Here is a 13,124-nt window from a genome sequence, read left to right on the forward strand (position 1 = left end):
TGAATTAAAGAATAAGTGAATGAAAGAAAGAAGGAATAAAATTTAAAAACTTATTTTCTCTGGTCTTATATGTAAAAAGTTTCCCATAGTGGATTAACGTTCCTTTCAGTGAGAAATGACTGATTGATAATTAGGTGAAAGCATGTTCTTATGAATGATGCTATACATTCTTTGCAGAACAGGGAATGCACACATATATGAAACCTCTGTATATGTATGTGCATTCCTATGTATTCAACTATGCCTCTTCCATGTTTTCATGCATTCATCTATTCATTTGTCAAACAGCAAGTACATTGATCAGCAAAATATATCTATTGAGTATTTACTGGATACTGTTCAAGAAATGAGGGAAGACAAAGATGAATAATCAATAATCTCTACCTTTAGGTAAATCATAGTCTAGCATAGTCATAGGCAAAGGTGCCTTTAGATATTTATGAATGCATATATAAGTAGAAAAATAAAAAATATAGTATATTTGTGTTGTACAGTGACCAAATATGTAAAGATATTTATGACTCACCCCAAATAGTAGTATTCTCTGTAATGTAAAATACTACTGTAATATTTTATAGCATTTTAGATTTAGTGAAGACATTTGTCTCTACCTCCTGAATCAATTTTTTGGGCATTGCCTGCTTAAACCTTCTCACTTTGGGTCTAGGAAAAGTAATCTAACACTGGGATTAGGAAAGAAATGTGTGTGAATGGGTAATTTTGTCATAAGCTTTCAGAAATTTCTGTCTGCAACATCTTCCTATAAATGTTAAACTAATCTGGTAAGAGTTTTATGACTAATTAACATTTATGTAAGATAGACAAATTTGCTAATTCTACTGAAGCTTGATTTAAACAAATCTTTCTCATTTTATCTCAGCTTATTTCAATTTTTGATTGCATTATTTTTAAACAATTACAAATTTTAAACATATTTTGAGAGTGTAGTTTCTAGATTTTGAAGAAAGCTAAATGCTAGTAAATGGTTAGTTGAAATTTACACTAACACAACGTCCCAAGAAAGCTTTGGTGTTGCATTTTGGTTGCTATGTAGAAATCATTAAGAAATCTTGGGGCCAGGCACGGTGGGGTGGCTCATTCCTGTAATCCCAGCACTTTCAGAGGCCGAGGCGGGAGGATCACGAGATCAGGAGTTTGAGACCAGCCTGACCAACATGGTGAAACCCCACCTCTACTAAAATTACAAAAATCAGCCGGGTGTGGTGGAACGTGCCTGCAATCCCTGATACTCAGGGGGCTGAGGCAGGAGAATTGCTTGAACCCGGAAGGTGGAGGTTGCAGTGAGCTGAGATCATACCACTGAACTCCAGCCTGGGCAACAGAGCAAGACTCCATCTCAAAACAAAACAAAACAAACAAACAAAACAAAAAAATAAAAACAACAAAAAAAGAAATCTTGGAACTAGAACAAGGACTATGCTGAAGTACCAGATATCTGATCACCGTTTGTATATCTTATTCATTTCCCAATGTTTCAGACTTTAAAATATTCAAGTAGCTAACATCAGTATTTCAGCACATGAGCATTGGAACTGAAAGTGAATTGAATATTTTCAGAGAATCAGAGTTACATTTTGCACTAATTAAGACATTCGCATACTCAAAACCTTGTAATAACACCTCCTGATATGCTACTATTGCCCTAAATTTGTATAGAATAAATATATGTTGAATAGTGCTTAATAACTGCAGTTGAATATGCCAGACATCGCCTTTATAATTTCAAGTCTCATAACTCTGTACCTCTGAGACCCTAAGAAATAGGAAGGGCCTTTGTTGGGTTTTTGTAGAAGAAATCTTTATTTTTTACCCTCACTTTGAGCTAAAACATAAGATATTTAGGTAGCAAGCTAGCTACCTTATCTGTATGGCACTAAGAATTGAGATTTCCCCCCATGGCTTGGTATTTTTAAACCAATTTTGGAACTGGCCTTCATCTTGGGAGCTTTCCACTAGTATTGCAGCACACATTCCATTTTTCTTCCCACCTTTAGCTCTAGAATTGTAACCAGTGTGTCTAATGTAATGGCCTACTTTTATGTCTTCAATTACATCCACATTACTTAATATTAATTTTATGATTGTTCGTTTTCCTTTTCGGATGATGCATGTAATGTATTCAGTTAAATAGAAATTGTCTTCTCACTCAGAAAAATACCTGTATCTTCCTCATCAGCTTTCAGTAAAATTTTCTCTGGACTATCTAGATGATAAAAATTTTCCATCGCTGGAGATATTTTTTAAATATATATTTAGTCATCGTTTAACACTTCAGTGACCACTTCTAATCAAGCGGACTGCACAACATTTTATGTTTAAACATTTCTAACTTAAATCACCCAAACTTAACAAACTTCCTTTTATGAATCATTTCTTGGTAAACTAAATTTTATCTTCTTTTATGTTTCTCCTCCATTCTTAAAAATTACTTTAAATAATCCATTTTATTAATTTTATTTCTTTCATGGCCACCTCTTCAATAGAAACTTCTCATTAATTTCTACCGTTTCCTAAATTAATTAGTTCAATAACCACTTTATTGAATATGTCATTTCTCTTTTTACTTTACCACCTTAACACTTCCCAGAAATCAAAAACTCTTCCTGATCAAATTTTCTAAGTATTACAATTTAGTTTTGACTTACCGATCTTATCAATATTAGTTAACAAATGTTTACTGTCATAGTTTAAAACTAGGCATTTTAGTGTATTATAGAGTTGAATCAAGTAAATTTATTACAACAGACATAAATTTAAGATACTACTTTAAGCTATTTGAATAAAGAATGCAAAGTAACACCTAGCTATTCTCATAGAAAACATTAACAGTCAAATTTGGGTTGAGAACAGCATTGAATAAATAGAAATTATAGTACCAAAACATTTATTGAAAAATACCAAATGAATGAAATATACGGTAACTTGCTGTAGACGTTCAAAATTGTATGAATTGAGACATAAGGGTATATTTATGTTTATACATTTTAGATGAATTTATAAATGATAGATCTTTAAAGATATATTAGATACATCTACAGTATTTTGGAACACCACAAATGCGATGTTGATTTCAAGAAGGAGATTAATATGTCCCTCACTGTCGCAGACAGGGACAGATTATTGGGCACAGCTGACCACAGGTCCAAGGCAGTGTGATAATTCTTACGCTTTTACAACGGAAAAAAAATGCATTTATTGCATTTGTTTAAATAATATTTTTACATTTCAATTAAGAGCCTGGTACTCTCCTGGGCATGAGAAAGAAAGAAAAACCATTGCTTCCACTTCTGTATTGAATTAAAAGGATCATGGCATTGTCATCTAAAACAATGATTAAATAATAGTGCCATATTTTATTTCTACCACTTATTAGTTCTGCTTCTGTGGGCAGATTATTTGAACATGTGCGTCCTCGTTTTATACAGTGTATAATGTCTACTTATAGGATTCTTATAGAAGTTAGATATGAGTACATTTTTATATGAAAATACCTATACTAGGATCTAGCACAAAGTTTAGTGTTAACTGAACCTCATGTAACATTTCACGTAAAAGTTGAGATAGAAAACTTTTGAAGCATGTTATAAAAATTAGGAATCCTTATGTATACATGAAATAATTTCATCTAAGACTTTTTAAATTACCTAATTTTATCTATTGTTACAAAAAAATAACAGATGGAAAGGCTTTAAAGTAAAATTAAGCAGATGAATAAATATCTAAGTGTCCGTCCCAAAATGCTAGGTTTTTTTTCTGTTTTTTTTGTTTTTTGGTTTTTTTTTTTTTTTTGCATCTTGTCATGCTACTATCTGCAAGGGAAGTGAGTATAAAAGACTCAGGGGATACATAGAGTGTAGACCTTTCAAGTGAGAAATACTATATAAATGTAGTTTTATATGCTCACCACCAAAAGAGTGTAATTTGATGAGTTAACCAGAAAAAAAGTATTTTGCAAGTAACTTTGTGTTTTTCTGATTTTCTTCACTATACTGATTTTCTTCACCATTATGCAAAATCCTTTTGCATAAACTGATGCATAACCTGTAATCATATATTTTTATTTTTATTGAATGAGATTTTAAGGGCACTGAGACATGCATGACACCATGCACAATTTTTCCAAGGCTTCTTTAATCCCTTTGTGCCACTTTTTTTCCTGTGTAGAGAAAGAAAGGGGTATATTAAAAGATTTTTCTTTCTGAATGCCTCCATCATCATGGTTAATAAGGGCAACCTTGCACATACATATAAGAGGATAAATTCAATTTTAAATTGCTTTAAGGTTCACCTTTGAATTTCACTGTGGTCAGAAGAATCCCATGACCTTTAAATTTGATGAAAAGAAAGAGCAGATATTAATCTCATTATTATATTTTGAAGTCCTCCCAAAGTGGGTGACTCTAGACCACATTTCTGCAAAATGACAAGAGCAGTTCATATACATTGATCATTGTTACGGGAAGGACAATATCTGAAGATTTTAATATACCTTCAGTTTTTTATATCTCATTTTAATTCTCTTTGTAATAATTACTATTTCAGAGTTATTATTTTAGACGGTTTATATGTCTTACAGTTATGCTACTAAATGTAATAACTTTCATTTTAAAGATTATAGTTTGTCCCCTTATAAAAGCCAAACTTATTTTGATATTCTAAAAGCGCTTACTGTGCTTCCCAGTAATATTTGTACACTCTAGCTTTTATACGAAGTTATTCCCCTATGCTACAGAACATTATAATTGAAACAAAACATTATAGCTATACAATAACTGCACAAACTGCTGAGGGAGACGATAAATTAACTCACCATGTGTTTCATACAGTAATATTCAGATGAGAATTAATTACAAAAAATAAATAAATAAATAAATAAGCACACTCCAGGTATTGTGTAGGGAACTTCTACGTAGCTTATTTTATCTTTTGAGCGATCATGCGAGGCTTGTATATTATTATTCTCATCCTCACAATAAGACATTGAATGATATTTGTTATAAGAACAAAGCCTGTAAGAATAACAATGTATCTCGAATATTTCTTGAAGTGTGACTTGTGAATTATTTACATCAGATTCACCTTGTTGAAATGAAGAATGCTGACCACAATCCCAAGTTACTTGAATTCTCTGATATATGGGGCCCCAGAATCTGAATTTTAACATTTCTCATTTTTCATAATCATTATTCTAGTCTGGAACATAAAGGGAATACCATAAAATGTGCTGTAATTAAGAGCACTTATACATACAACTGTTACGGAAATGGAAGAATAAGATTAAGGAAACAATTTAGCATTAAATAATGCTAGGAAAAAAAAAAAGAAGTCAAAGAATGTTAAATCAATACCCTTTACCATGCAGCTATTGACAGCAGGAAACTGCTAAGAGCAGTACCTTCATTTGATGATGTAAATAAAGAAGGATAAATAATTATTTGAATAGTCAATAAGTATCTGTTTATCTACCTACCTACCTACCTATCTGTCTGTCCATCCATCTGTTCCTGATCCAATGATACTTGGTTAAAATTCATGGAATTGTTTAAAATGTTAAATAATTTACAGTTGTATAGTAATCAGCACATAAGATAAAGCTGATTTTCATTGTCCTAAGACTAAGGGCAGTGGGAAACGTCTGCAATTTTAACATGAATGATACAGAGCTGTTTGCTACGGTGAGACAAAACAAAACAAAAACAAGAAAAGATTGCCTAGCAGGGTTGTGCAGGGCTAACTTGAAGATAATTGTCCCCGGATGAATAGCAGAGAATAGTGGATTGCAATAGTACAGATTAAAGACGACCAGCACATGGAATATGGATTTTGCTTGAGGAATAATAAAAAAGAGATAGATGCCAGAGAAATTATAGTCAGCATGGTTATGCAAATAATTCAGCGGGGAATTGGACAGGAGATTTTGATGATCTGTACAAATTTTATTTCTTAAATGCTCTGCCATTAATGGCTTTGATCATTGTAGTCTACTTAAAGTATGAAGATGTATGCATTGCTATAAAGATGACAAAAATACCTGGTCTTAAATCAACCACTGGAAGAACTTGTGGAGCAGCAAATGCCTTAAGTTATAATTTTGTAAGGTAGGCAACAAGAATAATGATTTCTATTTAATAACTCAAAAGAGATTTTTTAAGACCAAGACAAATGCAGAACAGTGGAACATATTTTATCTTTGGCCATAAAACATTATTTTATAAGGAGTATAAGGAGAATGGTAAAGTGATCATCAGCACATTAAGATGTATAACTGTTAAAATTATTTCTCCAGTACAGTCTTTGAGTTTTTTCCAATATATAATAAGTAAAATAGTCTGTAAAGATTATGAATTTAAATGGGCTCCCACAATTTAAAAGAGGAGAGGATTATGACCACTAGCAGGTGACTTCTTTTATCTATCATAAATACTGGACCCTAAGCCATGGAAAAATTAGGAAATTATACCATAATATTAACAAATACCCGTCCTACTTAAATAATTCTAGAGTTTGGAATTAGAATCACACTATCCTTATCCTCTTCATTTAAAAATCTCTTTCTGCTAATCTGGGGATCTCAAAATATAATTACTTTATAAATTATTAAAAATACATGATGTTCATGTCAGAACCATAATATGATTAAGTAGCATTTAATCTTCTAATTCTCAAGCAATTCCACTTTCTGACTTCAAATCTTTTCCGAAAGTGTAATAATCAGTCCCAGAGGTTCCTTTTTCAGTAACACAATAAAATATGCCTTGGGTCACTTATCTAAGATGAACCTGATTTAGTTTTTTTTTCTTTTAAATGAGATAATGTATAAAGCAAATTTTGATATTTTAATCAATAATTCAAAATAATTGCACACATGTAGACTTGTACACAACAGCTATTAATACATAATGAAATAACTAAGCAGTCAGGATTAGTTTTTCAGTGGAGCATATGAGATATTCTCGGGGGTAAATTAGAAAAATTTGACAGATGTAAAGCTACATAACACAAAAAGCATTTCACAATCATTAGAATTCACTCCAAGAACATGTTTGCAAAATGTTCCCAAATATATTATTTTGAACTACCTGTGGACTGTGTCAATGATTACAATATGTAAAGAATTGGAACATTTTTCTACATCATTCATCTGCAAATACCATAAATTAAAAAGAAAAAACAAACACAATGATTTTATTTGTTGTTCACTTTATTCTAATGATTTGAAAATATCCCTATTTCATTACCTAACTCTATTAATACAGACAAGAGTCGTAGACTTGGCCTTATGCATTTATCTGTGTTAATGATTTACTTGTATTATGGTTTATAATAAACATGATGTATAGAAAATTATATAATGTGTTAGCTTTTTATGATGTAACAAAAGTTGAGCTAATGTATGAGTGATGCCCTGAATCATAATATAATGATATTAATTTTCATTTAAGTCATGCTCCATATTCATAGTTTTAAATTTATCATTTATTAATTAAATAACTCTTATCTAATAGTGTCCTTATTGCCAATTGTGTTCAAGTCTATATATGCTTCTTTGAAACATATTTTCATGTTTATTATTTGACTTTGTCAGTAATAATGATTTTATGAGAATTTGCCCATGTTTTAGGACAGCCAATACTGATTTTACGACTATCACAAATAATTCGTATAGCATCATAGAAGCTTAGCTCAGGAAGCAGCCTCAGATATCAAAATTGGCTATGCCCGAATTGGCAGAGACACTGAAATTGCAGTTATTTAGTATGGCCCACCATGCCCAGAGTTCCACTTGGAATGGCTCTGGAAGCTGTTTTTTTATTGTGTACAGCTATTCTTGATATGGTGGTATTTGACAGTCATTTTAACTACGAACTGAAGCCAATTAAATTGTTTCTCTGTGGATTTCCTGTGACAGATGCACAAAGGCATCTTATGTTAGCCAATAGACCTTGTTTAAACACAACAAACTGTTCCAGCATTTATTTTGATGCAACCAGCTAATTTCATAGTTGCAATTTATGTTTAAATAATGGCTTTTAATTAGATCTATTATTCTTGTCTTTTACTTCTTATCATAGTGTTGTAGTACTTACATGGGAAAAACAACTTCTCCCAATAAAAACTTGGGCACATTCTCTTGACTTCATAGTAATAGAAGTATGATTTAAAATGGGAAAGCTCTGTATTTTGTTATCTCTGCTTAGGAGAGTAAAAACTCCACAGCTTGAACTATAAGACAGATGACTATTTGCTGTTTGGTAGTTAGTTCCACTCTGGACTTAGAACAACCAGAAAAAGACACAGATACTTACAGAAGGATTTGCTTAATATGCAAACTCAATTTTTCTAAGTGGCCACTTGTAATTTTCCGTAACTCTCAAATCAATTTCCAATTCTTAATCAAGATTTCAATATCGCTATAAAATGTGCCAGTTTTAACACAGAATAAGTAAAATGTCTATAAATCTACATTTTAAAAAGTATTTTAACAAATGAAGTCCAATGAAAGTTACACTCAGCATACTAACAATATGCAAGAGATCATCAGAAATCTCTATGTAATATTCATGAATTTGTGATGACTGGCTCCTGTAACATTTCATTTGGTTAAAGTTACTACATTAGCCGACTTCTGGGCTTTTTATCCGCTGATCTGTTTTGTTTGTTGTTTGGATATTTTTAGATGCTCCACCAACTGGTCAGGCACACAGTGTGAAAGGCCAGCCCCAAGGAGCAGCAAGTCTGATCATATCAGCACAAGTAAGTTTCTCAGATTAATATTTTGGGTAATCTACACTGTATATAAATCATTGTTATGTCATTATTGAGTGAGATGAGTCTTAGAACACTTTCTTCATGGAATTTTATAAGAGATCCACTGCAATCGAGGTGTTTTTGAAAGAGGAAGCACTGAGCTCTCATCTAATTACAGGATCCAGTGTGTACATTTTCTTTTAGGCTGGGAGAGTTTATCCCAAATTTGGGGAGTTTTCAGAATGCACATCTGCTAACCTAGCATAAGCTTTTCTTTGGAAATATTCATCAGCTGAAAAAGTCGCAGATATCACAATGGATGTGAAAATGCTCCAGGAAGAAAAATGATTCCATGTTTTAATTAGAGCAAAGTGTATTGTCTTGGAATGCATTTCAATGTGTCTTGGGGGGAGAAAGACAGGCTTTATTGGTTAGTCTGAAAGAGAAGCAAGTTAACAAGCAATTATTAATAAAGATATAAGTTGATTTATTGCTTCTTTATCTTTAAAGTATTGATTTTGAACTATATTAAAATATAGATCAACATTTTTGCAAATTTTTTTGTGCAGCCACAGTCTTAGGGTCACTTGTGTCTATATCATCGTTGTGTGTCTATATCATCATTGTGTGTCTGTGTACAGTTTCTGACAACCTGAAATGATGTTATAAAGTTTTTCAAAATAAAAGTCTGAAATAAAGTTTGCCAGTTCACACATGTTGTCATTAATTTGACCATGAATGAAAAACCTTTGAAAAATTTGTATTGTCTATTGGGTGTAAATAAATTTGCAAAGAAAAAATAATATCCTTGATGGAAGATTGCTTACCTTAGCAATTTTTCCCTAGTCCTTTACTGCTGGTGACAAGGATTTCATAAAAACAAGCAAAAAGCATAGTGTTTCAGAGTTAGTGAAAAAGGAGAGAGACTATTAAAGTATAAAATATATCATTTTTGTACCCTAGAAGCAGGCTTCCCATCTCTGCTGACATTCCTGTTTGTTGTCTCTGCCCCCAGACAGTTTTGATATCATTGTCCAATTTTTCCTAATTTAGAGATTAATTTGGGTTTATTAATAAGCCTAGGCATCTTTGAAAAATGGAAAATAGGTCTAGAATAGACAGTCTGGGCATGAATATTTAAATTTGGATAGGTGAGGTGAGTGATTTTTGGTTATGGAACGTTTTGAGTTGATCTTAGAATTTGTGTGCTCTCCTTAGGTCAGGGAAGGGAGAGGCCATAGGGAAGCTATGAGCATATAATTGTAGGAATAGGACACTGGGATTTGGGGAATTGGTTGATAAAAGGTTAGCAGTGGCAAAATGTGTCTTGCCTAATTTGATATGCAAAAGAACAAGAAAAAATACTTTATCTCTCTTCCCAAGATTTAGGGCTCAAACTAATGCTACCAGTAATAACTCTGGAGGCATATTAATTTATGTATGATTTTATAAACTATTTGCAAAACTCAACAATCATTAAAAGCATTAATAAAAAATGCATTTGAAGTTATCAAGCTGTAGAACATGCTGCATTTATAAATTAGGAATTAAAAAGATATTTTAGCCTTTTTAATGGTAGTTTCTCAATGATCGAATATAAAGAAAACACATAGCCCTTTTAGAGCATCAAAAACAATTTAAAATTTTTTTTAAAACTCTGACAAGAAATAGCATAGACTGTGTATTAAATTTGGAAATTTTGTATAAGCTCCATCCACAAAGGGAAAGTTTGGTGTTTGGAAAATGGTTTGGATCTGGAATGCTCCAGGTGTTCCCGTTAGAGAGTGGGGTCTCCAAGGATTTGTATGGACAAATGTAAGAAACTGGTTTTAATTACATGCAACAGTTCTAAAGTAAAGAACATCAAATAGGGGAAAGAGTTGCAAATAGTTGTAACCCTTTCCAATGATTCTGAAGCTCTTTCTCCCATCACTAATTTAAAGTCATGAAATTTAATAGAACTATCAATGCATTTTGAAAGGGCTATTAGCTACATATATGTCAAATTATCACAAACTTGATCAAAGTTGACCAAATAATGACTCTATTAGATGCTTATTATCAGACATTTATGCTTCGAGAAACTTGCCTCAGTAGCTCTGAAAGAAGGGAAAAGGTAGTTAAACTGACCTTTCCCATGAAAGAGGATTACTTTTATTATTTTGGGTAAAATCTAGTGGTTTTGAATGGTTGTCAAACCTTCCCCAAACTTGAGAAGAAGTCGTCTGCCCAATAAGAAAGATGAAATTTTAGGAATGTGTTTTCAAATCTGCATTTCTATCATCAGTGGACCTTTGTTGGCATAGTCCAGAAAACACTGCCTCTGTCTGCCTAATTACTATAAATTTATACAGAGATTTACTTTTCTGATTTGTACATGGCCTTCATAATCATCTCCGAATAGTGGTAGTGATGTTCACCGGCTTTTGATGTTTAAAGTATCTAAAAGCAGCTTGTGGAATTAGGCAGATCTATTATCTAGGGCTTTGTGCTCAGGTTCCATTTTAAAAATCTAGTCTGACTCTTCTGAAGATATTTTGAAGAGTTTTAAACTCAGGATGATAAAATATTCATTGCATACTTCTATTTTAAATTTACATAAAATTTTAAAATTTACATAAAATTGAGCATTGAATGATCAGTGTTTCAATTATGTTATTTGTTGTATCCGCTGAAATTATGAAAGACAAAAATATACTCAGCATTGGTGGTGCAGTAATGTAGAGATGCTGTATTTTACTATAGTGACAATAGGGGCAAGATATCTGTTAGGGGGTCATTGTATCTCTTTTGCTACTTTGTCTTTATCATTTTATATCATCCATTATGTTTTAATACAGAAAAATCTGGTTATATTATACCAGGAATTATAAATCTGCAAATATAGAGATGTAACTGAAAAGCACAACAAAATAATGTTTTATTTCCATTTCTCCCAAAGCAAAGGTTTATCAAGTCTCTGCTAAGTGTCAAGTACTGCACTAGATCCCAGAGGCAGGTCAGTGAGGACGGCAGACAGTGCTTCCTCTCATGAAGCTGAGGTTCTAATGGAGTAAACAGCAATAAAACAAGGAAGTAAATAAAAAAGGAAATATTCAAATGTATAAAGTAATTGTGAGTTTTGATTGGTCCGTGAAGGAAGCAAAAACAAAAAAGATAAAAAGGGCAAAGATAGAGAATGTCACAGGAAAAGTGAGGCCAGGAATGTTTTCTCTGAGGTGGTGATACTTCAGCTGAGACTTGAGGCTCAAGGTACAAGAATAAAGAACAGCAGGTACAACAACCGTGGAGCAAGAAAGAGTTAGACATGTCCAGCAGACTGAAAGAAGACCAGTGTGCTGGTATCAGGAAAACAAGGGGGAGAGTGGTACAAAGTGAAGTTAGAGATACAGGACCAAGGTGATAGGCAGCCTCTTGAAGACCACTGGAAGGATCACCTTTACTAAGTTGGGAACATATTTTCTTTACAATTTTTAACATTACAATGTACCAAAATGCTTAAGAGAAAGGATGCTAATTTCAACAAATATATATACTCTACATTTATACATATCTATAAGCAAACTTAAGAACAGGGTATAGAGCAACATGTCAAAGGCAGTCATTTTAATTATATAATTTATGCTAATATTGTTCTATTGAAAACTTGATCAGTAAATAAAAATGTTCTCTTCCTCTGAACTTCATGATAGTGAACACTTCTGGTTTCTCTTCTACCTCTTTTGAAGCAACTCTGTCTTCCTTTTGACATTATTTTCTTTCTATTCTGCTTGATTAATTTACCTGTTTATCACTAGATACACTCTCCTTGCCAAGACATAATCCTTGACATGAGTTATCAACTCTGTTGATTCCCCAAAATTCCTATGCTCAATATTGATTTATCTCCTAAGTTTGAGACATATATTTCACTGCTTGCTTGATATATCTGTATCTGTGTCATCTATATTCCACAGGGATCTCAAGCTCAGTTCCCAAATGATCTCATCACTGCCCCCTATCCACAGGCATTTTCATATACCTTATTTTGCCTTTCTGTCCATCCATGTGGATGGCTGAAAAGTGGTGATACTTCTGCTGAGACTTGAGCCAATCCACCTGGCTATGGAAACAACACTTAAGTTCCATCCTTAACCTTCTCTCTCTTTCCTAAGTTGAATCAAACAATAAATTTAGTAGATGTTCCTTCCTAAATTTTCTTCAACATCATCTTTTTAAAAAGAAAAAAAAATAGTACAATTGCCCATCTGATTTATATGGCTTACACACTCCTTCATAATCTCACCTCTGCTTTCCACTGCAGTCACATCTCCTTCCAGCACACTCCTTCCAGCCCAACTGTTTTTCCTTAATCG

The 13,124-nt window shown here is 32.6% G+C and overlaps 1 protein-coding gene across 3 annotated transcripts in view; it reads left to right on the forward strand.

Moving 5' to 3' along the window:
* Window positions 1-13,124, forward strand: part of LRP1B (LDL receptor related protein 1B) — a 1,910,203-nt gene that overhangs the window by 1,885,719 nt on the left and 11,360 nt on the right. For all 3 annotated transcript variants that reach the window (XM_034954060.3, XM_034954061.3, XM_003822825.6), the window contains one exon: window positions 8,699-8,775. In XM_034954060.3, coding sequence (XP_034809951.2) covers window positions 8,699-8,775 — 77 coding nt within the window. The remainder of the gene's footprint in view (window positions 1-8,698; window positions 8,776-13,124) is intronic.

Source organism: Pan paniscus, chromosome 13 (genome assembly GCF_029289425.2).
Source record: "Pan paniscus chromosome 13, NHGRI_mPanPan1-v2.0_pri, whole genome shotgun sequence".
In the NCBI taxonomy this organism is placed as follows: Eukaryota; Metazoa; Chordata; class Mammalia; order Primates; family Hominidae; genus Pan; species Pan paniscus.